General features: G+C 46.2%; 1 protein-coding gene across 1 annotated transcript; it reads left to right on the forward strand.

Annotated features, from left to right (window-relative positions):
* Window positions 1–1,643: 1,643 nt before the first annotated feature.
* On the forward strand, window positions 1,644–22,991 carry LOC120940795 (thioredoxin-like protein 4A). Its single transcript, XM_040353843.1, has 4 exons — window positions 1,644–1,750; window positions 5,314–5,487; window positions 8,335–8,438; window positions 22,608–22,991. Exons 2-4 carry the CDS (start codon window positions 5,335–5,337, stop codon window positions 22,777–22,779), a joined length of 429 nt encoding a protein of 142 aa, XP_040209777.1. The 5' UTR covers window positions 1,644–1,750; window positions 5,314–5,334; the 3' UTR covers window positions 22,780–22,991.
* Window positions 22,992–23,223: the final 232 nt, after the last annotated feature.

A 23,223-nucleotide genomic window follows, 5' to 3' on the forward strand; every position in this document is an offset into this window, starting at 1 on the left:
AATCTGAGATCACGGAAATCTCCGAGAAGGAACATCTGTTCCATCAGCTGTAGTAGGAGCCATGGGCATCCGCTGAAATTTTTTCAGAGGGGGGCGCTTCGGCAGCGGCGATACAGTCGCATTTTACCCTTTCTTCGACCGCTAGCGGGGGTTAAAAGCGACCCCCCATGTTAAAATGTAAAAACACCCCACTGTGTCCCCTGGATCTTTCAATATCTCTTTGTCACTACTGTGTATCCCCCCTCCACAACTGCACCTCTGGACCCCTTTACATTACACAGCACCCCACAGCTCTGGACCCCTTTACATTACACAGCACCCTGCATCACTGGACCCCTTTACATTACACAGAACCCTGCATCACTGGACCCCTTTACATTACACTGCACCTCTTTCCCTTGACTGAAACACTACACTATATTGACAGTATATTTATTTCGGGTCTAAAAGAGGAACCTTTCGGAATGAGGGACAAATGGATTTGATTCCAGAAGAGGGACAGGCACTCTTAATAAGGGACAACTAGAGGGGAGGGGAGCACTGCAGTAACCGCTTAAATCATCCCCAGGGCCAGTTCCGCCCTGCTCCTGGCTCTCCCTTGTAATTTCAGGGGGGGGCAAACGACCCCCCTTGCCCTATGGAGCGGACGCCCATGTTAGGAGCATGCGCAGTTAACACGCCGCTCGCTCTCGATATCCGATGGGGGACCCATGAAGATAGAACAGCGCTGCCCGCGCTCAAATACAGCAAGGGGCGGATGTTTTTTCTAAGGGGCAGGTGTATTATACTTATCCACGCTGCTCACTGATAGAACAGCGCTGGCAGAGCATTTCAGAAAAGCGCTCGCCCCTTTGAGGCTGGCCATCATAAATTTCTTGTATTCAGTGAGCGCGGCCTCTTATAATCATATCCGCCCCTTTGATAAAACCATCCGCCCCTTGCTGTATTGAGTGAGCGTGGCCAGCGCTGTTCTATCAGCGAGCGGCGTGGATAAGCATAATACACCCGCCCCTTAGAAAAAAAACATCCTCCCCTTGCTATGGTTGAGCTCGACCAGCGCTGTTCTATCTTCATGGGTCCCCCATCTGATACAGCGAGCGGCGTGGATAAGCATCGGGAGCGAGCAGCGTGTTAACTGCGCATGCTCTAACTACAGTTGACCCATGCTCAGATTTCCAAGATCTCCGATTGCGCATGCGCAGTCCAGGCCAATCCATATGTTACTTTATTCCTCTCAGAATTCTTTGGCATCCTGCTATTGGTTGTACGGGATAACGTCACCCCATAGGCTACCGCACTCCTCTCAGAATACCTTAGCGCCCCGCTATTGGTTGTAGCTCCGTAGTTTTGCCGTACTCCCCCCCCAGAACACCTATGCGCCCTGCCATTGGTTGTACAGGCCGACGTCACTCCTTAGCTACCGTAAGAAATAGCCAACTTCACCGCAATGAAGTCTCTAGACACCATCTTTATTTTGGGCAATTGTGGGCAAGGAATATATGTCGCTCTTACGAATGTTTATTTAAGTATGCGTTGGTGACCATCGTTATGTATTCTGTAAGATTCTATTGCCGATCAATTAGAAAACTATTCTTTTAAGATGAATAAGGTTGGCGTATTTGCCCTTTTTCAAGATGGCGACGACGGATTAAGAATCGGAACTTTCCAGAGGATTTCTTTGCGACGTTGTGCGCATGCCTGAGTTCGGTGTATTTCCGGTAGAGTAGCTGTTGTTTGGAGTGGTGTGAAGGTAGGTGATGGTATGGTGCTGTGTGTGAGGTACTATATGGGGGGTATATAAAGGTGAAAGCTCCTGAGAGCGGTCTATAATACTTTACGTATGTATGAGCTTGTTCTATACCATGCAGACCCTGTGTGCCCCACACCATAGAAGGGGCCAGGGTTCTCCTCTTGCCCACTAGCAGTGCATGTTTACATGTGAGGTGTTTTAGTAGACAGATCAGTGATGAGCCTTATGGCAGAGCACATCAGACTGGTAATCACTGACGGTATACTCTTCTTTGTCCAGTCCAATGAACCTTCTTATAGAGATTACTGTTGTTGTTCCTGTGATAATCTGATGTTATAAGACTAGTGTTGGCCATACTTCAGTTATATTATCGGGTGAATGTGTGATGCAAGCAAACTGATTTAATTGGCAAACAATCGAATAACCAGAACTTCCTTCCTATTGGTTTAGATCAGAATTGATCGGCCAGGGCAGTACATTGTCTACTATTTTGCATCAATGGGCAGCACTTGGCTACTTCATGAATATGATCGTATTTTGATCAGATTGTAAAATTGATATTGTGGATACTGAGATGTGATTGATAGCTTATGCTTGTGTATCTCAGCTATTGATCATGAAGCCACACATGAGAACGTGGATTTTGATTGAATTGGCTGTTGATGATCAGAATAGACCGTTCGGAGAAGAAAACTATCATTTATCGAGGAGTCTTACAAAACCAGAATACGGGATTGTACCCCCCCCCCCCCATTATCCACCTTCATACTGTGACAATATATTTGAATAGTGAAGTAAATGCACAATAAAAGTTGTAGGAAAACTTTAGGCCACGGCCCATATATTGGGTTTAAATACATTTTATTTGTAACTTTTAAAACATTTTTATTATCAAAACAGAACCACTGCTACAGCGTGCTGAACTGTCACTCTCAGGTCAAAATTTGATTTGCTATGTAGACCTCAGGCCCCGTACACACGACCGAGTTTCTTGGCAGAATTCAGCCAGAAACTCGATGGGAGCCGTATTCTGCCGAGAAAACCGGTCGTGTGTACACTTTTCGACGAGGATCTCGTCGGGCCAAAAAGAGAACATTTTCTCTATTTCCTCGTTAGTCCATGGGAAAAGTTGGCTCGCCCAGATCCTCAGCGGCTTCACAAGGAACTCGACGAGCAAAACGATGTGTTTTGCCCGTCGAGTTTCTCGGACGTGTGTACGGGGCCTTAGACATCTGATGCAGCGTAGGCATTTTTGTAGGCTAAAGAATTAAGAGAAGTAAAGGTGTGTGTGTGTGTGTGTGTGTGTGTGTGTGTGTTCCCCATCATACTTACCTAGGTGGATGCAGCATTAGACCAATGCTGCATCTGTCTAGAGGTAGACTGATATATAGGCCAGGCGATATTTGTCCATTTTTGATCGGCATCGGCCTATTATCAAAATTATGCCGATATTTTATATTTTCCTCCTCCCTTCTCCATGCTCGGCGGCTCTGGCAGCATCATGCGCCGAGTGTGAAACTGTCAAGCAAGAGAGAGCGAGCAGCTGTCAGCTCGATGTCAGGGGTGGGGGGACCCAGCAGCTATATTGCACCAGCCAATGGCATGGTTTCTGGGCGGGCTGTTGCGTGTATGTGGCCCCCCCTTTCTAAAGCAGCCCAATTATTGGCTGGTGTAATTTAGCTGCTGGATTTCTTCTTTTTTTTTTTTCCTTTCTTTCTTCCCCTACCTCTGCACTGGGAAATGAGCCATCCGATGGCACTGCCTGTCAATCAGCATCGCTCTTCCCCCGCTCATTGGAGTGCTAAGCTGGGGAGGGAGCGTCAGGTACCTGGACTGATTCCAGTGACGTCAGCGGAGAGCAGATTTCAGACCGCTCTCTGCTGAAACCTGGTCACATGAGTGCAAAACGAATAGCCCTCCTGTGACCCAGAGGTGAATCCCAGCTAAACGAGCTCAGGCTGGACTACTTTATCTCCTGCGCCCCCAAACAAAATGCCACTAAAGTGAAAACGGCGGCAGCATGCTTCAATAAACAAAAATTAATATTAAAGCAGAGTTCCAGTTTTTTTTTTTTTTTTTAAAAGTCAGCAGCTACAAATACTGTAGCTGCTGACTTTTAATACGGGCACTTACCTGTCCAGGGAGTCTGTGATGTCTGCCCCCTGAAGCCGATTCATCCATCGATTTGGGTGCAGACGTTGCCATTGTAAATAAGGGAAACCAGCAGCAGTGGCGCATTCAGGCTTCACAGCCAGTTTCCTACTGCACATGCGCAAGTCGCTCAACACTTTATGAATGGGCCCCGTCTTCTGGGGGGATACACATTGGGGGGGGGGGGGGAGACAGCATCCAATGGTGTAGTATTAAAATCTAGACCTTTTATTATGTGAAACTGCACTCACAATGGTTTAACATCTGGTTGCATTTCAATAAAATGCCCCGAAATACTGTGTGTGTGGGGGGGGGGGGGGGGGGGGATTTCACTTCTGGTTCATGGTCACTCAGGCTCCCAAGGTTAGAGCAGCGTGAGCATGGTGGTGTCACAGGAAGATGTGTTAAAACACATTATCACCAGTTGATTGGTTATGCACTGGAGAGAGCATAATTTTATACACACCCAAGATCTATGAAGGACTGTTACAATTATGCAATATATAAACTTATATAAGAACTTCATAGGAGCACGTTAATAATTTGATGTATGAGTATATATATATATATATATATATATATATATATATATATATATATATATATATATATATATATATATATATATATATATATATATATATATATTTATTATAATATATTTTTTGTATTAATTTATTTGCACTAGGAGTCACTAATAGAAGTTTGATTGGTTTATTACTATACCAAGGTAGCGCACCTAAAAAAAAATTGTAAGCTGTCTTCACGTTTCTTCTAAAGCCAGCCATAGACTGTGCGATTTATTTCCTGCTACCATGGTTGCAGGAAAGAAAATCGCTTGATTCCCTCATCCACACAGCCAGTGTTAATGGGGGAGTCGCTCCCATGGAGCTATTATGTTCTCCCAGCAGGGGGACACAGGGAGCCGTCCCAGCCGGGAGAACACACAGTGATTATTGCCGCTGGCAATAATTGCATGGGAAATCCAACAAGCTGGTTGTACCCAAGTTAATCAATCCACTTGGGTACGATCAGCCTTCCAATACATGGTACAAATCTCAGCCGGTCTCTCCTGAACTGGCCAAGATTCCAACCATCTATGCCCGGCTTAACAACTTGCCAATCACGCTATAGCTGATCAACGGCTACAGCGCTGCTGGCCAGTTCTGGGAGGGCATCATGTGATGTTCTCCCATGATTGCGCCTGCTGTGGCACGTGGGCAGAGCACTCTGTGACCGCTGTGTCCTGGACATGGCTTAGGTCTCCACCCACAGCCCTTCCCAGTGAGACCAGAAAGAAGATTGTGACAGCTAAGTGACCCCACTAAATAAAAATAAATGGTAAATGTGTATATACGTCTCATATTTGCTGCTATTTCTTATTGAAAGATTTCAAATGTCTCTCTTTATAGGACTAAAGATAATCTGCCAAAATGTCGTACATGCTACCTCATTTGCATAATGGCTGGCAGGTTGACCAGGCCATCCTTTCCGAGGAAGATCGTGTGTTAGTAATTCGCTTTGGGCATGACTGGGATCCAACATGTATGAAAATGGATGAAGTTTTATATAGCATAGCTGAGAAGGTAAGCATTAAGGGATTGGTATTACAAAACACAGGACCCTGCATTCACTATATCTGCTCTCCCACAGTACATGGAAATGCAATTATTTTTTGTAAATATAAACTGCTATATACCTTTACTCATCGCCATTATATGTAGCAGTCTTGTGATTTCTATCAGTGTCTGGCCAAGCACTGGTTAAAGCTTGTAGGGGAGTTTCCATTCTCCTGACTGTCCTATGAGGCTGCATGACCCCTGACCCTCTGTCTGGACAGTGCTGATTGGCCCTGTGCCGATCACATGCCCACTCCCAAAAGAAAAGCCAACTCTCTAGCAATACACGCCGAACTGAGCATATGCAGAGTGCCTCCTAGGAGGATTGGGGACTGTGGAAGAAGGGGAGGATCAGAGAAAACAGGATCACGCAGCCTTTTTACTCAATGTGCAGGATTGACTCTTTAGGTTCCACAGTGAGCATAACAAGCATACTTTACTGCATATACATATTGATTTTACAATTGCGGTTTAGTAACACTTTAACCCTGTCGCCACCAGGTCTGTATGTTGTACGGACCTGACAGTGGGGGATATTGCACACAATTCCCAGCCACCGGGATTGTGTGTAAAACTGACAGGCAGACTCCTGCCTGTCAGGTGAGGGCATTCGTGCATAGGTGCTGCCGCCCAGTTGCTCTCGCACACCCTGGCAACTGGCGCCACCCCCCCGCTGCTCCCGTGGGTGCCGGCAGGTAGAGGGGAAGGAGAAGGGCAGACACACGTCTGCTCTTCTCCCCTTTTTGTGACCCAGAAAGCGATGTCTCTGACGTCACTTCAGGGTCAAGTTTTCCGTGTCCCTGGCTAGCTCAGCTAGGAAATAATGTTTTGCAATGTGTTCTGCATTGCAAACCATTTAGTGGAGCACAGGGGAGACATGCAGGGTCTTTTAGACACTCTCTCCTTCCGAGTGGGCGTTCAGGAACATCCCTCAAAAGGAGGGGGGATCGCACGCACGTTCCCGCGCAGCCCCGATGCACTCGTGTCACCTGGACACGGCACATCATAGATCGGCAGGAGGGCTCTGTGATTGGCCCTCCTGATCACATGACGGCCGTGTCCAATCATAACCGTCATGTGATGTAAACGAACAGCCGGTTGCTAGGTGATCGGCTCTCCTCACACAGAAGTCGTCGGTGAGGAGGGGAGGGTGGATCACTGCAGCTGGCTGGTGATCAGTGAGTATGAGCTGGTTTTTTTTTTCAGCTTTTTACACTCTGATCCCTTTTCACCAACTTTTTTTTTTTTTTTCTACCAAAAACATGTAGTAGAATACATTTTGGCTTAAATTTATGACAACATTCGTTTTTTTTTTTTTTTTTTTTTAATAGAAAGACGAAAATATTTTTCCAAATTTCCGCTCTTTTTTTATTTTTTTTTTATTTTTATTTTTTTTCGGTTATATCGCAAACAAATAACCGAGTTGTGAATACCACCAAAAGAAAGCTCCATGTGTGTGAAAAAAATTATAAAAATTTAATTTGGGTACAGCGTAGCCTGACCGCGCAATTGTCATTGAAAATGCGAGAGCGCTAAAAGCTGAAAATTGGTCTGGGAAGGAAGGGGGCGGAAGTGCCCAGGATGGATGTGGTTAAAGGGGTTTGTAAAGGGGTTTTTGTTTTGTTTTGTTTTGTTTTGTTTTCTAAATAGCTAGTGCTTTATGCTAGTGCATTGTTGGTTCACTAACCTTTTCCTTCGCTTTCCCTTCTAGATGTTGGTTTTTTTTTTCTTTGTCTGAATTTCTCACTTCCTGTTTCTCCTCAGTAAGCTTGCCCCCATCATCCGAGCTGTTCTGGTTGGGGGTTAGTCAGCCAGAACAGCTTGCTGAGGAGGAACAGGAAGTGAGAAATTCAGGCAAAGGGGGGGGGGGGGGGACATTTAGAAGGGAAATCGAAGGAAGAGGTTAGTGAACCAACAATGCACTAGCATAAAGGAAGCATAGGATGCATTAAGGTGAAAAAACACAAACCTTTACAACCCTTTTAAAGCGTAACTCCACCCTAAAGTGAAACTCCCGCTGATTGGAACCCAGCCCCCCCCCCCCCCCGTGTCACATTTGACACCTCTCAGGTATTTTCACCCACTTCCGGCCACACAGTCTGCGGGTAGACTGCGGACAGGATGTCGCCTCCAGTGCCCCCCCCCTGTTGTGTTCTGGGAACACTCAGCTCCCAGAAAACGGCGGGAGCCAGTCAGCAGGCGCAACGCGACTTGCGCATGCGCCGTAGGTAGGGAACCGGGCAGTGAAACCGGAGCGCTTCACTTCCTGGTTCCCTCACCGAGGACGGCGGGGGGGGGGGGCAGTAGAGTGACGAGCGATCGCAGGTATGTGTGATGATAGTAAGTCAGCAGCTGCAGTATCTGTAGCTGCTGGCTTTTAATATATTTTTTTTCTTTCAGCGGCCATCCGCTTTAAAGTGAGGACAGCTGCAGGAACTAAGCCCTTCTTTCTCTCTCTCTCTCTCTCTCTCTCTCTCTCTCTCTCTCTCTCTCTCTCTCTCTCTCTCTCTTTTTTTTTCTCTCTCTCTCTCTCTTTTTTTTTCTCTCTCTCTCTCTCTTTTTTTCTCTCTCTCTCTCTCTCTTTTTTTCTCTCTCTCTTTTCTCTCTTTTTTTCTCTCTCTCTTTTCTCTCTTTATACACAGTCACTATCATGTAAAGGGTCATGAATTGATTACCTGTGAATGGGGTCCAAGTCTGCATCTGAGGTCTGTAGTTTAATTTACAGTTGTCATAGTGGGATGCCTGAGATGATCAAAATGGAAGTAAAAATTCACCTTGTTTGTATATAATTAATTTTTTTTTTTTTTGTTCCAGGTAAAAAACTTTGCTGTTAATTATCTTGTGGATATAACGGAAGTACCTGATTTTAACAAGATGTACGAGTTGTATGATCCATGTACACTCATGTTCTTCTTCAGGTAGGTATTTTGAAATGTTAATTGCATTATCTGAATAACTTAAAGCGGAACTTAAAAAAAAAAAAAAAAAAGCTGGAACTTTAACACCATGATGTTGGTACCTAAATAATAAAAAGTCTATTCTAATTTTTCTTTAACCACTTCTGGACCGCTGCACGCCGATATACATCGGCTGTTTGAAGAGGGATATCTTTGATATGGCAGCAGCTAGCCTCTTAAGCGGGCAGTCCAGTTTCCGATAATGGTGGTCTCTACGGCGGATAAGCTGCAAGATCCCCTTTATTGGCGGCGGGAGAGGGCTCCCATCGCTTACTGGAGCTATCGGCGGTTGCGATCGGGACCTCTCTGCTGCTTGGTATGGAGACCAGTGAGGCGGAAGATGACCCCCACCCATCTCCCTACTATAGCAGGGCGGAAGCGGCGTTGGAACATCACTTTCCGCCCATAGCTCTTAAAGGGCTCTTTTTCTCTCTTTTTTTTTTTTTTTTTTTTTATTGCATTTTATTGTAAATATGAGATCTGAGGTCTTTGACTCCCCCTCTCCTCTCCCCCTGATATCATGTTTAAGAGGTCTTGTCTTGCCTTTCTCCTATCACCTTCCAGGACGGCACACCTGAGACGAGGGCTCCTCCCCAGAGGAAACACAATCAATTGACAGCTTGTTATAAGTCCCCACCCTTCCCCTTGATTCCCAGTATTGATTGTGTTTCTCCCGAACACAGCGACATGTTTGTTTTGTTTGAAAGACCTAAAGACCGGGGAAGGGTCTAATGGTACCCCTATTGAGACAGGTTTTAGGGAGGCTGGGGAGGGCTTAACTAGCCTGTAGGCTTTGTCCTTCTCACAGGTCGCCCCAGGAGTGCACCAGCGCTTTGGCCGCAGGGAGGGCGAGCCATCGCTGTGATGCAAAAACACCGCCATTAAGCTGCTCTCTTCACTTCCGGGTTTTTCCTAGGAGGAAGCACTGAGCTCCAAGCCTCTTTCTGAACATGACCACATCAAGTGGGTGGCGCTGCAGACACAGTGCAACCCGGAAGTGTTAGGACGCCGGGAGACAGCGTGGAGAGTGGTGTGAAAGTGGTTGGCTTTCTGTACCGGCCCCTCCAGCGGTACCAGCAGCCCAGGACCCAGCCAACCTCCTCATGGAACAAGAGGATGGGAAGGCAAATGTGACTGCAGGCAGATCTAGGTCGGGGATCGGTGAGTACAAACCCCCCTTGGAAAGGGAGTGAGAGGTCCTGGCTTTCAGGGGTCTGAGATCCCAGGGCCAGCCAGAACAGGAACTGGATTTCACTTCTCACCTTACCATTTCCCCTCCCCAGTACAAACCTGCAGTCTTGGGGGAAGACAGTAATGTTATGCATATGTGTTATATCTCTTGTCTTACAGAATCCCCCCAGCGGAACCCAGGAGGCCCCAGATAAACAACCTCCTGCCGCTACAGGGCATAGCTCCTCTAAAAATAAAAATGTGGGTACTGTAAGGATAAACTCCCACTCAAAGCCCTTTTGCTAAAAATGCATTATTAATTTAGCAGGGAAGGGGGCTGCTGCAATGATAAGATATCTCTCATCTATGCAGACGGAAATGCCGGCAACAGTCAAAACTTTTCGTGAAGCCACCAGGCAGTCAGTAACCCAAGGTCCTGACATAGAAGGCACATCCTCCCAGGAAAGCCTCTTCTGAATGGGGCCTAGTGTCCTTTCTGTTGGATGTATGACCTTAACCTATTAAGCATCAGAAGCACACATTTGAAGTTTGTGTCCTTTCTCTTTGCTTAGGTTATATGGTATCTTATTACGTATTAGAAATGCACAACATAAGTTTGGTTTGTGCCTTCTCTGTCCTACAGGTGACTGTATATCAGAAAATACAACAGTGAAGGCTGGGTGTGTCTTCCTGTTTTTGTATTCCATATAAAGCTTGAGCTTGCTACCCTTCAGAAATACAAGATTTATGACCTGTATATCTGTGATGTTAATTATATATTTGTCACTTTTATTTCAGACCTTATTTTCCATGCACATGGAAGAACAGGATTTCTGGCTGCAAAAGATTTAGTCCTTTACATTCAGGCATGCCAGAGACATTCCCTAGACCTGAACCCAGTAGGGTTATAGGACACCGGAAGAAGGTCATAAAGTCACCTATCATGATTTTTTAGTAGGAACTAAGGGGTTATGCTCATAGGAGTTTTTTGCTTGAAGATGCAGCATCAGATCTTATCTGACTTGTTCACCCAATCCGATATGTTTACAGCTCGGTATGTATCCATGTCACCCCCTTGGTCGAACTGGATGTGACTAACCAATATTCGTCTTTTACTCCTACTATAGAATTAATTCCCTGTAGTAGGGATCTGATTAACTTAACACTCATTGGTACCAAGAGGTACTCATTGGTGCTTGAAGTGGATTATTTATGAAATACTGTAGTTATTGGCGTATAACACTCACTTTTTTACCCTGCAAATAGAGGGTAAACTGTGCCTGCGTGTTATACGCAGGGGGCTGTGGAAAGTTTTTTTCCCCGAAACTTTCCTCTTAGTTAGGGTGCGTGTTATACGCCGATAAATGCAGTAGTTACTCTGTTCTTACCAGGCTCCTTTCTGCGTAGTTTTAATGCATGTACCCGCAAGGTTATAAGGAGCCTGGGGATATAGAACACTTTCACATATGACATGCCAGCATTCAGATGGGAAGAAAACCAGAAGTTGGGTATGCTTGGTTACATAACAGAGCCTGGGGAATGCCCAGGGGGAGACCGGGTCTACTTGCCGACCAGCTTGTAGGGCAGCCGGTTGACCCGTCTAACAGTGTGCGTTGGTGACAGGGGTTTTGTCTGCACGCGTTTGCGGGCGCATGCGTGAGCTGCGCCAAGGCACCCTGTGATCTGTGGTCCTGGCACTGAACAATGAGTGTCCCCACAATGGAGGCACATGCATTCTGATGGATGGGGACAGGTGGACTGAAGGGGAGCCACCCCTCTTTTGAAGGTGCAGGCGCACACCAAACACCCTGCTTGGTTACATACCTGTCCAGTCCTTTTAGTTTTAGCCCAGGGAATAAGCTTCCCTTAATCTTATTCTTAAGTGGGTTTCCTTCCTTTTCACCATGGCAAACAAAAAGGGGACCCACAAGGATTGTCTGTCAGGAGGCCTTTTTCTAAACCATTCTCCTGAACAGACTAGTGGTTTAAAACCAGATGTTCTTTGTTGACCAAAGTAGTTCCTTGTTTCACAGAACAAATCTCTGATTAGTCTTTTTGATGGTCCTATGCAGTAGTAAAAGACATTGACCCCAATTGCTAGAATGTTGACACAGTCAATCTTTCTATCTTAAAAAATTCACAGGCTCTCAGATTTTATCTTTTTAAGAGCCCATGCCACCTAGATCCTGCATCCGAAGAGAAGGCAGGGGCATAGGTGGAGCAGACCTGCAGGTCAGTTACATGATCCAGCTAGGATACCTTCATCACACACTAGGGAGTGGAGGTAAAAAAAAAGTCAAAATCTGACATTTAGCAGAAAGGCCTTGCAGGCAGGGGTCCCACCCTAACGTATGCCTGTTGGTTCCTTTATTATCCTCTCAGGTGTGCTGTCCTGGAAGGTGATAGGAGAAAACCTACGTTAGACTTGCCGATAACGGTATTTCTACGAACCTTCCAGGACGGCAGGCCTACTTCCCGCCCTATGTGGAGGGAAAGATAAGCTAAACGCTAGGTGGTAAGTACCTATGTGGACCAGTTCAGGATTACTTTATTACATACTGGGGATCAAGGGGAAGGGTGGAGACTTATAACAAGCTGTCAATTGATTGTGTTTCCTGTGGGGAGGAGCCCTCATCTCTCAGGTGTGCCGTCCTGGAAGATTTGTAGAAATACTGTTACCGGCAAGTCTAATGTAGGTTTTTTTCTATTACAGGGGATGTTTACATTCCTTGTAATAGGAATAAAACTGACACCATTTTTTTTTTTTTTTTTTTGTAAAGGAACAGTGTAAAAAATAAAAGGTAAAATAATAAAAAAAATTGTAAACGCGCCCCGTCCTGCCGACCTCGCGTGCCAAAGCGAACGCATACATGAGCAGCGCCCGCATATGAAAACTGTGTTTAAACGACACATGTGAGGTATCACCGCGATCGGTAGAGCGAGAGCAATAATTGTAGTCCTCTAATGCAAAACATGCAACCTGTAGAGATTTTTAAGGGTAAAAGTTTGTTGCTATTCCCCGTGTGGGTGCAATTTTGAAGCGTGGAATGGTTGTGTATAAATTTGCTTGGCGTAACATTATCTTTCACAATATAAAAAAAAAAAAAAATAATTGGGCTAACCTATACTGTTATCTTATTTTATAATTCAAGTGTTTATTTTTTTATTTTTTTAAAAGTGCGCTTGTAAGATCGCTGTGCAAATACGATGTGACATTTGTTATTGCAACGACCGCCATTTTTATTCTCCAGGGTGCTAGAAAAAAAGTGTATAATGTTTGGGGTTCTAAGATTTTTAATTTTTTTGCTAGAAAATGCATCCTATGCATTAAGCTGGAAAAACACCTTGCAGTGGGTGTGATCCTGCATCGTTCTCCCCATGCCTGATCGGCTCTTCATTGGATAGATTGACAGCAGTGGGAGCCAATGACTGCGCTGCTATCAATCAAATCCAAAGACGTGGCTGCCAGGGGGCGGGGCAGAGTCATAAAATCGGCAGCTATGGATGCTGATTGTATGGTACGGGAGCATGTCCGCAAGGTAACCCCCTCGGGAGAACTTCCCAGAGGGGGTTAGCTTTTGTGGGGAGGAGCTGCGAGAGCCACCGTGGGACCCCAGAAGTGGACGATTGGGGCCACTCTGTGCAAAATGAACTGCACAGTGGAGGCAAGCATGATATGTTTGTCATTTAAAAAAAATTAAATAATCTAAGCTTTAGTACCACCTAACTTTTGAACAACAAATCTCAGAGGCTCTGTCCTTAAGTGGTTAAGCTAACCTTTCTCTTCCTTTCCGAGCGCTCTTTTATCTTTCTTTATCGTACATCACGGGACACAGAGCGGCATTCATTACTATATGGGTTATATGGAGTACCTTCAGGTGTAGACACTGGCAATCTCAAACAGGAAATGCCCCTCCCTATATAACCCCCTCCCATAGGAGGAGTACCTCAGTTTTTCCGCCAGTGTCTTAGGTGTTAGTCATGGTTTAGCTTGCCTCCACATCCTTGGGATTAGGTGAGCTAACCGGTTCTGTCCAAAAAAGCCTCAGCGCTAAAGTGGTCAGTAACCGGACCCCAAACCCTTGGGGTATAGCCCATAATGCTTTTCTTTTTAGAGAGCTGGACCCTGGGCCCAGAACTTAGAAACCTTTGGGTGCCTAATGTTTCTGTTGCCAGAGTGCTATATGGGCCCAGGACAGTGGATCCTTCATAGGAACCCAGGGCCTGAAGGTCTAGACATCCCCACCGAGATGGGGGAAGATTGGGCCTCTTGCTTGGCAAAGTCCTGCGGCATGGAGCAGGTAAGTGAGGGGAAAAACTTGCGGAACTTGGTTCTTAGCAGGTTTTTTCTGGGGGGTCACAGGGGACATGCCTAAAGTTATGCACTGCATCTGGCAAACTAGTCACATATCATAAAGATAGGATGGCTCTATATGTATTATTCCCCATAAGATGTGACCTCCCTTGTAGTGTTGGAAAAGCATTGAGTGGGGCCTGTGATATAAAAGTATATGTGTGTGTCAGAGAGCTGTGCTTACCTGCAAGCCTCCAGGCGATGCTCCATTCAGTCTTCCTCCTCACGGCCTGCAAAGCAGGCAAAACGCCGACCTCCTCATGGTTCCAGGCTGCAGGCTGCAGTTTGCTGGAGCAGAGAGGTCCCTTCCTCCCAACCCCACCCCCCCCCTGTCGGGAGGGGCATTTCCTGTTTGAGATTGCTGGGGGGGAAGGGCGGGTCAGTGGCTTAAGGAAGGGGCGGCCCTTCCTTGTTTGTTCCATATAGCTCATTCAATACTTTGGAACTGAGGAGGAAAGACCAGAACGGCAAGCACGGGGCGCCGAGGACACACAGTGGCCAGAAAGAATATTGCAGTCTTCAGAAAGACTGTTTTCAAGCCTAGGAATAGGCTGTTTCTTTTCCATCTCATAGTTTTTCTTGCAATACTACTCAGGGGGACAGAATGTTTTTTCTTTCCTAGATTTGAAAAAAAAAAGATTTTTTTTTGAAAAAAAAAAAAAAAAAGTGTCATCTAGGGGAGAGGAAGCATTTTTTATCCCCCAAACAGGTGTTTGGGCATTTAACTATTTATAAGTCCCAGGTACCAATAAGTAGCAGGTGTACCTCGGTATTGTACCATGGCATCAAAAAACAAGGGTACAAGAGGTGGGGATTCCCCCAGAGAGTCTGAGGTCTCGGACAATGCTATGCCGCTGCTTTCCCCACAGGGAGCCTTGGGGCCATCGGGATCTGGGGCTGGAGCTGACGCGGGTCAGTCCAACCCTAAGATGGTCACGGAGGAGGTATTACTCACCTCTTTAAAAGAGATGCAGAAAAGCATGGGTAAAATGATAGCCGCAGCTATGCGGGGCAGTAAGCGGAATAGATCTCCGTCGCCCGAGCGAGGACCCTCAGAAGAGGAGGTCCTTTCCTCAGGGGAATTGGACGACCTCTTGGACAAGGACCAAGTAGGTTCAGGGATCGAAGATCCGGATACAGAGGAGTCTGGGGCAGTCTCCCTGAGGGAGAGCTGGTGGATTCAAGGATTGTCGGACTTGGTCCATAGGGCATTCAACTTGCCAGTACCAGATCTCCAGGTATCGACGGTTTCAGCTTTGGGCTCACTGAGGGCGCCTCAAAGCAATGCTGTGTTTCCGATCCATCCTCTATTAGAGGGAGTTTTGTTCCAAGATTGGAACAAGCCAGATAAGATCTTCTTACCACCTAAGAAGTTCTCTGTCCTATATCCTATGGAAGAAAAATTTTCCAAAAGATGGGCTACTCCTGCAGTGGACGCAGCCATCTCATGTGTTAACAAATCGTTAACATGCCCTGTAGAAAACATACAGGTGTTCAAGGATCCAGTTGATAAGCGCTTGGAAGCACTACTTAAGAACTCCTTCACTACTGCAGGGGCAGTAGTACAGCCAGCTGTGGCTGCGATTGGGGTCGCTCAAGCATTATCGGATCAATTTAAGCAGATGCTTAAACTTATTCCTGCCCAGCAGGCAGAAGAATTTTCGGATGTCCCTAAGGCCATATGTTTTACGGTAGACGCAATCAAGGATTCTATCCAGCAAGCGTCACGTTTATCGTTATCCCTTATCCATATGAGAAGACTCTTATGGTTAAAAAGCTGGGAGGCTGAGCCCCCATGCAAGAAGCTCCTGGTAGGGTTCCCCTTCCATGGAGGACGACTCTTCGGAGAAGACCTAGATAAATACATTCAGACCATTTCAAACGGCAAGAGTACTCTCTTGCCAACTAAGAAGAAGGTTCAGGGGCCTGCGTTTAAACGACAGTATTCCCCTGGGCAGGGGCCCTCTAATGCCAAGCAGTATCGACGGCCTCCTGCAAAAGCAAACTTCGGCTTCAACAGCAGATCACAAGGACAGGCTGTTAGAGGCAAAAGGCAGTGGTTTCGCAAACCAGCAAAACCAGCCCCCAAGCCAACCTTATGAAGGGGCGCCCCCACCCACGAAGGTGGGGGGAAGGCTGCGACTCTTTTCAGAGATTTGGGAAGCCAGCATTCCCGACGAGTGGGTACGGTCTTCCGTGGCCACAGGCTACAAATTAGATTTCCTAAGGTTTCCTCCTCCTCATTTCCAGGAGTCGAGGATTCCAAACGATCCGCCTCGGATTCCGGCCAGTCCTGGAACAGGGGCTGGGTTTCTACTCCAACCTATTCATCATCCCCAATGGAGATGTCAGGCCAATTTTGGACCTAAAGATGGTAAATGCATATCTAAAGATCCGCTCATTTCGGATGGAATCCGTGCGGTCAGCAGCTGCCACACTCCAGAAGGACGACTTCATGGCGTCCATAGACATAAAGGATGCCTACCTTCATGTTCCAATTTATCAGCCACATCAAAGATATCTACGCTTCATGGTGGCTTCGCGTCACTTCCAATTCGTGGCGCTTCCCTTCGGGTTGGCTACGGCCCCCCGGGTGTTCACGAAGGTCCTAGCTCCGATCCTAGCCAAGCTAAGGATCCAAGGGGTCACGATCCTAGCATACCTGGACGACCTCCTAGTCATAGACCACTCGTCTCCCGGCTTGGAGCGAGCAGTGGCCCTCACGGTCCAATACCTCGAGAGGTTCGGCTGGGTCCTAAATCGAGAAAAGTCAGCTTTCCAGCCCACAAGGCAGTTGGAATATCTCGGCATGAGATTAGACACAGAACAACAAGGAGTGTTCCTACCTCTGAGGAAGGTAAAAGCCATCAAGGAATTGATCCTACTGGTTCTAAGCAAGAAAGAACCGACTATTCGCCTATGTATGAGGTTACTAGGCAAGATGGTGGCCACGTTCGAGGCGGTACCATACGCCCAGAGCCACACTCGCATCCTACAGGCAGCCATCCTGTCAGCATGGAGCAGAAGGCCACAGGCCTTGGATATCCCGTTGCCGCTCTTATCAAGAGTCCGACAAAGTCTGTGTTGGTGGTTAGACCCTCAGAATCTACTGAAGGGGAAGTCTTTCAGCCCAGTGGCTTGGAAGATAGTGACCACAGACGCCAGCCTGACGGGCTGGGGAGCAATTTTGGATGGTTGCACTCGCCAAGGTACTTGGGCAAAGCCAGAGAAGCAGTTGCCCATCAACATCTTGGAGCTCAGAGCTGCTCGACTAGCCCTCAGGGCTTGGACGTCAAAATTGCAGGGGTTCCCGGTGAGAATTCAATCAGACAATGCCACGGCCGTGGCATACATAAATCACCAAGGGGGAACCAGGAGTCAAGCCGCTCAGAGAGAGGTGAGCTTGATTCTCCTATGGGCAGAGGCGCATGTGCCCTGCATATCGGCAATATTCATTCCAGGAGTGGACAACTTTCAGGCGGACTTCTTAAGCCGCCAGACTCTATGGCCGGGGGAATGGTCTCTGCATCCACAAGTCTTTCAAGCACTCTGCCAAAGATGGGGAGTGCCGGACGTGGATATCATGGCATCGAGACTCAACAAGAAACTAGACAGGTTCATATCCCGCTCAAGGGATCCGATGGCCTGCGGAACCGATGCGTTGGTTTGCCCTTGGCATCAGTTCAAACTTCTTTATGCGTTTCCCCCGCTCCAGTTACTACCCCGCCTGCTGCGCAGGATCCGGGTGGAACACATACCAGTCATCCTGGTAGCTCCAGCATGGCCCAGAAGGGCATGGTACTCACTCATCCTAAAGATGGTAGTGGGAGACCCTTGGACTCTTCCTCTACGGCCAGACCTGCTATCGCAAGGTCCGATCCTCCACCCTGCCTTACGGCATCTAAATTTGACGGCCTGGAAGCTGAATCCCTGATTCTCAGGGGTAGAGGTCTGTCTCAGAAAGTAGTCTCTACCCTAATCAGAGCCAGGAAACCGGTCTCTAGGGTGATTTATTACAGGGTCTGGAAGGCCTATGTAGGCTGGTGTGAGTCCAAGCGATGGCTTTTCTCGCAAATTTACCATCGATAGAGTATTAAGTTTTCTCCAGCTAGGAGTGGATAAAGGATTGGCATTAAGCACAATCAAAGGACAGATTTCTGCTCTGTCAGTGTGGTTTCAGCGGCCGCTGGCCACCCACTCGCTGGTTAAGACCTTCCTTCAAGGGGTCTTACGTATTAGACCTCCAGTTAAATCCCCGCTTTGTCCGTGGGATTTAAATCTTGTTCTGTCAAGTTTACAGAAACAACCGTTTGAGCCGTTGGCTGAAATTCCTTTGGTTCTACTGACAAGGAAGTTAGTATTTTTGGTTGCCATAGTTTCCGCAAGAGGAGTTTCGGAGCTAGCGGCCTTATCCTGTAAGGAACCATATCTTGTTTTTCATAAGGACAGGGTCGTTCTCCGCCCTCATCCTTCCTTCCTACCGAAGGTCATATCCAGTTTTCATTTGAACCAGGATTTGGTATTACCATCCTTCTTCCCTAAACCTACTTCCAGAAAGGAAGGGTTGCTGCATACCTTGGATATTGTCAGGGCCATGAAGGCCTATCTTAAAGCTACAAAGAAGATCCGGAAAACAGATGTGCTGTTCATTCTACCGGAGGGGCCCAAGAAGGGGCAGGCAGCTGCAAAGTCCACCATTTCTAGGTGGATTAAGCAATTAATCACTCAGGCCTACGGCTTGAAAGGGTTGCCTCCTCCAGTATCATTAAAGGCTCATTCTACTAGAGCCATGGGCGCCTCCTGGGCAGCACACCACCAGATCTCTATGGCTCAAGTTTGCAAGGCGGCAACCCGGTCTTCTGTCCACACGTTTACAAAATTCTACAAGTTGGACGTAAGAAGGAATACTGATACTGCCTTCGGGCAGGCAGTGCTGCAGGCTGCAGTTTGAGACCCTCGGATTCCGGGGGCTCCTCTTTTTTGAGTTAAATTTAAAATTTAAAATTATTTTTCTCAACTAAGTTGGATTTATTATGATTTGAGTATATCTCTAAATTAAATCCTTTTGTCTTGGAGATGTTCTCCCTCCCCTCATTGTAAGCATTGCTTTGGGACATCCCATATAGTAATGAATGCCGCTCTGTGTCCCGTGATGTACGATAAAGAAAAAGAGATTTTTAATACAGCTTACCTGTAAAATCTTTTTCTTGGAGTACATCACGGGACACAGAGCTCCCACCCCTCTTTTTTGAGGACCATTTTGGGAGGCATACTGCTTGCTACAAAACTGAGGTACTCCTCCTATGGGAGGGGGTTATATAGGGAGGGGCATTTCCTGTTTGAGATTGCCAGTGTCTACACCTGAAGGTACTCCATATAACCCATATAGTAATGAATGCCGCTCTGTGTCCCGTGATGTACTCCAAGAAAAAGATTTTACAGGTAAGCTGTATTAAAAATCTCTTTTTTGTGGGCATGTGAAGCCCACTAGTTTCTTCTAGAATAAGGTGCTTTTAGCCAATCTCGTGCATGCGCACAAAGTGCAGCACACACATTGTTCAGGTTGCCATAGCGATGCTACCAGCTGGCGATTTTCTATTAAATCCTGGGACTGGTGACATCTCCCAGGTGCCAATGCGTGCCCAGAAATTGCGTACCGTAGTGAAGAGGAGCGATTACCCATTTGACACCAGATAAATGACCAAAAAGATAAAAATGCCAATGCACTGGATGGCATAAAGTTATATAATGTAGATAAAACTCTGCTTTAAGACAACAAAGTGGTCAGTGATAGTGTGGTCAAAGTGCTGGGTACATTCACTTGGAGCAATAGGTTGTTTAATTGCAATGACTGGTCTTTAAATTTGTATGTTGCTCTGAATTATTATGTATGTGTATTTTATAAATTATAGAAGCTGTTATTTTCATGTACTTCAGTCTGAAGTTACTGGTTGATCCTGCCACTCAACTTTCTTCCTTGTTCTTAATTGAACACACAAAGCACAGATGTTGCTGATCTGTGGTTAGTTTTCATCCATTGACTGGCCATTCAGGGGTGCAGGACACTGAAGGACACACAGCATGCCTGTATTGGGTAGTTTGTTCAGCCACCATGCCCCCTGACCAATCACAGCCTGCCTCTGGCACACACCCCCTCCCAATCACAGCCTGCCTCTGGCACACACCCCCTCCCAATCACAGCCTGCCTCTGGCACACACCCCCTCCCAGTCACAGCCTGCCTCTTGAACGTGCTCCTTGCTCAAGCATAGGCTGCATCTTGCCTCGGGCTGAACAGATTAGGGAATATGGGCACACGGTGTCTTGTAATCTAGCCCCACTATCAGGAAGAAGAAACGCATGGCCATATGACAGAATGTTTTTACCTTGTTAAAAAGGTATGAAGGATGATTTCTGAAAATTAGCAAAAGCAGTTCTGGTGCCTGCATAGTTATATTGGTATCAAAGTGTCTAACATTGTATGTTCACGACTTTAACCACTTGACCACTGGGCACGAAAACCCCCTTAATCACCAGACCAATTTTCAGCTTTCGGTGCTCTCACAATTTGAATGACAATTACTCAGTCATACAACATTGTACCCATCTGAAATTTTTGTCCTTTTTTTCACACAAATAGAGCTTTCTTTTGGTGGTATTTGATCACCTCTGCGTTTTTTATTTTTTGCGCTATAAAAGAAAAAAGACTGAAAATTCTGTAAAAATAAAAAAAAAATTCTAGTTTCTGTCATATTAGCAGGTTATTTCTCACACACATCATATGCATACTACAAATTACACCCCAAAACACATTCTGCTATTCCTCCCGAGTATGGCGATACCACACATGTGAGACTTTTACACAGCGTGGCCACATACGGAGGCCCAACATGCAGGGAGCACCATCAGGCGTTCTGGAGCACCCAGGCCAATTTTGACATTTCTCTCCTACATGGAAAAATCATCATTTATTTGCTAAAAAATTACATAGAACCCCAAAACATTATATATGTTTTTTTTTTCAAATACCCTAGAGAATACAATGGCGGTTGTTGCAACTTTTTATCTTGCACGGTATTTTCGCAGGAATTTTTTGAACGCGTGTTTTTTAAAAAAAAACTGTTATGTGCTTAAAAAAAAAAAAACAGTAAAGTTAGCCCAATGTTTTTGCATAATATGAAAGATGAAGTTACGCCGAGTAAATAGATACCCAACATGTCACCCTTCAAAATTGCACACGCCCGTGAAATTGCGCCAAACGTTGCTACTTAAAAATCCCCATAGGCGACGTATTGCAAGGTATTGGAGTATTGAGGGTATTGCAGAGTATGGGGGGTGGTATTGCAGAGTATGGGGGGGTGGTATTGCAGAGTATGGGGGGGTGGTATTGCAGAGTATGGGGGGGTGGTATTGCAGAGTATGGGGGGGTGGTATTGCAGAGTATGGGGGGGGTGGTATTGCAGAGTATGGGGGGGTGGTATTGCAGAGTATGGGGGGGTGGTATTGCAGAGTATGGGGGGGTGGTATTGCAGAGTATGGGGGGGTGGTATTGCAGAGTATGGGGGGGTGGTATTGCAGAGTATGGGGGGGTGGTATTGCAGAGTATGGGGGGGTGGTATTGCAGAGTATTGCACTTTACTTTACTTTATCTTTTTTTTTTACTGCAGAGTATTGCGCAGGGATGGCTGGATCTGTGACTGCAATTGTCACAGATCCAGCCCACAGTGCGGCGGCTGACGCCGGTTTGTTTACAAGTGATCGCGCCGTCATTGGACGGCGCGATCACGTGGTAAGGAGCCGCTTCCATTGGCTCCTTACCGCGATCCGTGTTGCTGCGGGTCCCGTGGACCCAGCGAGCGCCGGTGATCGCGTGTGCGCGCCCGCTCGGGCGCGCAATTCCGACTCTCTGGGAGGACGTATATTGACGCCCTCCTAGAGTTAGGGAACCGCCTTGTAGCCGTATTTCGGCTATAGGGCGGTTACCAAGTAGTTAATGGGTAATAAAATTGCCATGATACACAAGATGATTTTACCACTTCATACTTTTTGGTTGTAAAGGTAGTTTGTTTTGTTCTGTGTTCACCCCCACAACCCTCCCCCAACATCTACCTGAGACCAATCTTGATCCAACGCTGTGCTCAAGAGCAGCAGCTCTCTCCTCACTGGACAAAGAGGCAGCAATGGTGCTGCCGTCAATCATAGCCAGTAAGCAGAGAGCAGTGGTTGGAACTAAGCTGTGCATCAAAGGACACCCAAGTGCTTGCTATGGGGGCACTCGGCAGCTCCGATCCTCCTCTTCTAGGGGTCCCTGCTGGCACTCCTGGTTTCTCCCTCCTGAGTGCTAAATCACTACACAGTAGTGCAGGTACGTATGACACGTTTGATAATTAAAATAATCCTTTAATAATTTAAGCAGCTGAAGACAGATATAGCAGTTCAGTATTCATAATATGGTGTAAGCAATGGACATTGTACCATCAATTGATTGCATCCCTTATCTTGCCATTTAATATCAGTGTGTAAATGCTGGCTGTGGTTTTACATTACATTTACGTTATGTTATATCGTGTTTTTCCTTATTGTTATATCGTGTTTTTCCTTATAACAGGAACAAGCACATCATGATTGACTTGGGGACAGGTAATAACAACAAGATAAACTGGGTAATGGAAGACAAGCAGGAGATGATTGACATTGTGGAAACTGTTTATCGTGGTGCAAGGAAAGGTAGAGGTCTGGTGGTGTCTCCGAAGGACTACTCAACAAAGTACAGATATTGATGGACCTGTTTGTTAATGAGACCTCTGTGGAATTCTATTTGGACTATATATAACATCGCTTATGACATTCTATGTGTTATGAGATCATAAAGTGTAAGCAGTTTTACAGTTTATGCATTTTGACAACAGAAATGTCAAACTTTACTACACATAATCTGGAAATCAGAGGCTGAAGCCTTGTAATCTGTTTAATAAATTACATTTTAACTTTGTTTTATTTTGTTTTTGGACTCCATCCAGATCATACATTTTTGGTTTATAGTCTTGGTATGACAATATTAAAGTCTGACATAATTATTAAATATGTTGCCAACACAATGTCCTCTTCAGAAATGTAATTCCTTGTTAAAACATAATGGTATTCCCACAGATATGCGAAATTTTGGACACATACAGGATTACTTCATTAACCACTTAAACCCCCCGGACCATATTGCTGCCCAA

Source organism: Rana temporaria, chromosome 5 (assembly GCF_905171775.1).
Source record: "Rana temporaria chromosome 5, aRanTem1.1, whole genome shotgun sequence".
Taxonomy (NCBI): Eukaryota; Metazoa; Chordata; class Amphibia; order Anura; family Ranidae; genus Rana; species Rana temporaria.